The sequence below is a fragment of the Sinocyclocheilus anshuiensis genome, unplaced genomic scaffold (genome assembly GCF_001515605.1).
Source record: "Sinocyclocheilus anshuiensis isolate Anshui unplaced genomic scaffold, SAMN03320099.WGS_v1.1 scaffold2677, whole genome shotgun sequence".
NCBI lineage: Eukaryota > Metazoa > Chordata > Actinopteri > Cypriniformes > Cyprinidae > Sinocyclocheilus > Sinocyclocheilus anshuiensis.
Window position 1 is genome coordinate 28,379 of NW_015552861.1, and position 4,125 is coordinate 32,503.

Here is a 4,125-nt window from a genome sequence, read left to right on the forward strand (position 1 = left end):
ACACACACACACACACACACACACACACTCACACTCACACTCGCACACTCACACTCACTCGCACTCACACTTGCACACTCGCACTCACACACTCACACACTGACACACACACACACACACACTGAGACACAGTCACACACATACACACACTCACACTGAGACAGTCACACACACACACACACACACACACACTCACACACACACGTTTTATTACGTCTTAAATTGATTTTTCCGTACATTTCTGCCATATGTACATTAACTGACAGTCACCACTGATAAGCTACCACTAAATATTGTAGAAACTTAATTTGCTGTAAAGTTGCTTTGCAATGATTTGTATCGTGAAAAGCGCCGTACAAATAAACTTGACTTGACTTGACACACTCACACACACACACACTGACACACTGAGACACACTCTCTCACAAACACACACACACACACACACACACACACACACACACACACACTCTCTCTCACACACACACACACTGAGACACACAGTCACACACACACAGTCATCAATACACACATTCACATTCAGAAACACACATCTGCATATTCAGCAGTTTGTAAGTGACAAAAGCGACTCCGTTAAACATTGCAGCATTTCCTAAGTATTGATAATGTAGGTTTATTGTGAAATTTAATGAAATGTTTATTTGAAGCCCAGGGCTCAGATCTTCCAACAGAAAGTGACAGTGAGGTACAAGATTAACGTCACTCTATCCATCAACTACATACAGACCAGTGTTGGGAAGGGTTCTTTGGAAATGTAATAGGTTACAGATTACAGGTTACCTTATTTAAAATGTAATAAATAGTGTAACAATTTTAATTACTTTATTAAAGTAATGTAACTGATTACATTTGATTACTTTTCTAAATTTCAAATGTTTTCAACTGTTAATCATTTTGAAACAATCATTAACCTTACAGTAGAACTCAACACTGATTTCTGTCAGACTTTCAGAATCCTTCTTCACCTGAATTAAGATTATAATTATTTAATTTCAAAGCACAGCTTAGCACAGTTTAACATCTTAAGATATAGTTTAATAGCTATGATACCGTTTTTGAAATCAAATCTTTGCACAGCTATGACACTGGCATCTAACAATGCTTTGGGAAAAAACAGTTCATCTTAGAAAATAAAGCATATACACAAACCCAAATAAAACAGTTATCAAATAAGCACGTGTCCTAAACTCCTGAAATACTGGGGTCTCATATTTTAAAGCAGTCAATGCAATTTGGAAAAGAAATCAACTAAATCTCTATGTGTGTGAAAATATTGAGATGTAACCCCCTTTGTAATCTTGTAATCTAATCATTTTCATAAGTAACTGTAATTTAATTACATTTTTTCCAGTAACTGTAACAGATTTGAGTTGCATTTATTTTGTAATTAAATTACATAATTCCATTACATCTAACTAGTTACTCCCCAACACTGATTCAGACTCACATCAGCTGACACAAAGAAGCCTCTTTTATTAAATACATTTCTAATGATCATAACATTGGAAAATCCACCACCGAAAATATTTCTCAGTCCATCCACGATCCTCTGAACATCAGTGCTATATTTACATAACTGTTGTTGTCAGAGCCATCAACTCAAGAAGCATGAACTGGAGACGGATGATCAGAAGCAACTGAGACAAACAGGACAGAAACAAACGTTCGTGATATTGCTGTAAACGTGAAGAAAGTAGAGTTCAATGGAGTTTAAATCACAGTCGATGGCGAGAGCAGCGCCGCGTCACTTCATCTTCTTCCCGTATCCCTTCTCCAGTCCTTTGTCTGAGTAAAAACACGATCAATTAATCAAGCACAAAACACACGGAGACACATTCTGAAACATCCCAGAAGCAAACAGAACCCAGGCAAAACCAACGGAAAGCACATTTTAATATGTACATCATTTAAATACATAAAACTCTGGGAAAAGACACAAGGCACCGTGTCATCAGTGAAACTCTGTGAGAAGGCACACGGCTTCGAACGAAGCTTTAACGTGGTGTTCGACATGATTTCATCAAGCAGTGTAGAAGCATCTATCCCATAATCCTTCAGGAGCGTAAAGTGCACGATGTGTCCTGCTACAGACCGACCGCAGGCAGGAGCGACAGGCCATGGCTGTGATCTAAATATGGCTTTCAGTGAAGCAGAAAACTGAACTAAAAACTCACGCTCGCAGTGTTTCACCTCACACGAGCACTGCACGATTATGACGAGCTGCATGAACGCAGAGTGCAGGAAGCAGACGTGATCACCATCTGAGCTGATGACACTTGAAAAAGCCCATCAGAGACCAACACCAGTCTCACTCGATTATACCTCAAAAACAAAATTAAAACATAGACGTGCCCCTGAGAACAGAGAGAGATGTTGTTCCAGCAGTGGCGGGTCTCAGTCTCAGTGTGCCGCTGATCGTCGAGTGATTCTGCTTCCTGGCGTGTGGCGTGTTCGTGTCGGGGCTAAATGTCACTCTTTGGCTGCCATTAAACACGAGCCCAGAAAACAGATCACATGGACACACACACACAGATATCAGTGCATCTGCATCAGAGGTAGCAACAAATCTTTTCTTCTGTATTCTGACAGATTATCAAAAAAGAAAAAGATGTAATGCAGGGATTGGTTCTATGCATCAGTTGTTGATTTGTGGGCGTGGCTCTGTATGCAGATGAGCTTGAGGGGCAGAGTTTAAGAGCACTATATGATTGGAGAATCCTGACACGTCACTGGACGTTATGACATTATTAAACAAATACATGAATTAATCATTCACAGTCAGACCAATAACATGCATTTAATTGCATGCTGATATTTTTTGACTTTATCATTAAAATAAAACAAAAAAAGTCCAAAATACAAAGTTCTCTCAAATTTTGCACAGACAAGCTCTAGAGAACTCACTGGCTTTCATCCTGCAGCTCCTGATCGGCCTCCGCAGCAGAAGACTCCACGTCCAGACTACAGTTGCTGCCCGCTCCGGACGCACAACACGGACTGTCTGGAGTGAGAACGTCCCCGCTGACACACACACACACACACACACACACACACAGTGAGAGACAGACAGTCAGTCACACAGACAGACAGACACACACACACACACACACACACAGTCAGTCTGTCTGCTGTAACGCTGCTGTTCTTATAAGTGCACTGATTCTGTGAGTCTGTGAAATGTTCTAGATTTACTTGATTCGTCCTTCCAGCATCTGAATGTGGCGCTCTTTCTCGTCCAGTGTTTTCTTTAAGCAGTTTATCTCTCGCTGTTTATCAAGAAGTTCCTTCTGAAGCCTGTAGTTACACTCCTCCAGAGTTTCACAGAACGCCTGATGGACAGACAGACATAACTCTCGTTTCTCGAGTCCTGTGCTGCTTTTAAAATCCTCATTTGCACTTTTATTAACTCTGTCTTAAAATTTTTATTTTCTACATCTATCCCTAATGCCAGCTTTATTACAGTCATTGGCCGGGTTTAGAGACATTTGACCCCACATTAAAGGATTGTGGGTAATCAGTAAGATGAGTTAAAGGGTCATGAAACCTACTTTAGCACCAGTTGCATCAAACATTGCTAACAGTGTCTTCTGTGATGTGCATCTCCCTTATGATCTCAGAAAGTGCAGTTTAATATTTGGTGTTCATATTTCACAAGCTGACGACTCACCCGACTCTCCTCCAGACTGTCAAACGGGCCGGGAGGATCATCCAGACACAAGAACTCCCGAACCGCCACACTGAGGAACAATACGATCCATCACACACATACTTTAGTCAGCTTAGTCAATTAAAGCATTACAAATGCTAGACTGAGCAGTGAATCCTGCGCTCACCAGTTGGCGATGTCTTTGTGTGCCACGAGGTTCTGGAGGAAGGCCTGCAGGCCCAGCTGTCTGTCCTCCAAGAACTCCGTCTCATAGTTGTCTTTGAACCAGCGCTTCGGAGGAAGAGACAGTCTGAACCCCGGAAACATCTCCTTCAGCTGCAGACAGAGAGACAACATCAGCTGAGCACTGGAACTGCTGCTAAACACACTCTAACACACACACACACACACACACACTCTAACACACACACACAAACACACTCACACACACACGCACA

At 41.5% G+C, this 4,125-nt stretch overlaps 1 protein-coding gene across 4 annotated transcripts in view; it reads right to left on the reverse strand.

Annotated features, from left to right (window-relative positions):
• Positions 1–1,393: 1,393 nt before the first annotated feature.
• snx16 (sorting nexin 16) overlaps positions 1,394–4,125 on the reverse strand; it is a 4,943-nt gene continuing 2,211 nt past the window's right edge. For all 4 annotated transcript variants that reach the window (XM_016459946.1, XM_016459944.1, XM_016459945.1 and 1 more), the window contains exons 4-8: positions 3,855–4,003; positions 3,689–3,758; positions 3,214–3,350; positions 2,926–3,042; positions 1,394–1,806 (exon numbers count right to left, since the gene is read on the reverse strand). In XM_016459946.1, coding sequence (XP_016315432.1) covers positions 1,737–1,806; positions 2,926–3,042; positions 3,214–3,350; positions 3,689–3,758; positions 3,855–4,003 — 543 coding nt within the window. In that variant the 3' untranslated portion in view covers positions 1,394–1,736. The remainder of the gene's footprint in view (positions 1,807–2,925; positions 3,043–3,213; positions 3,351–3,688; positions 3,759–3,854; positions 4,004–4,125) is intronic.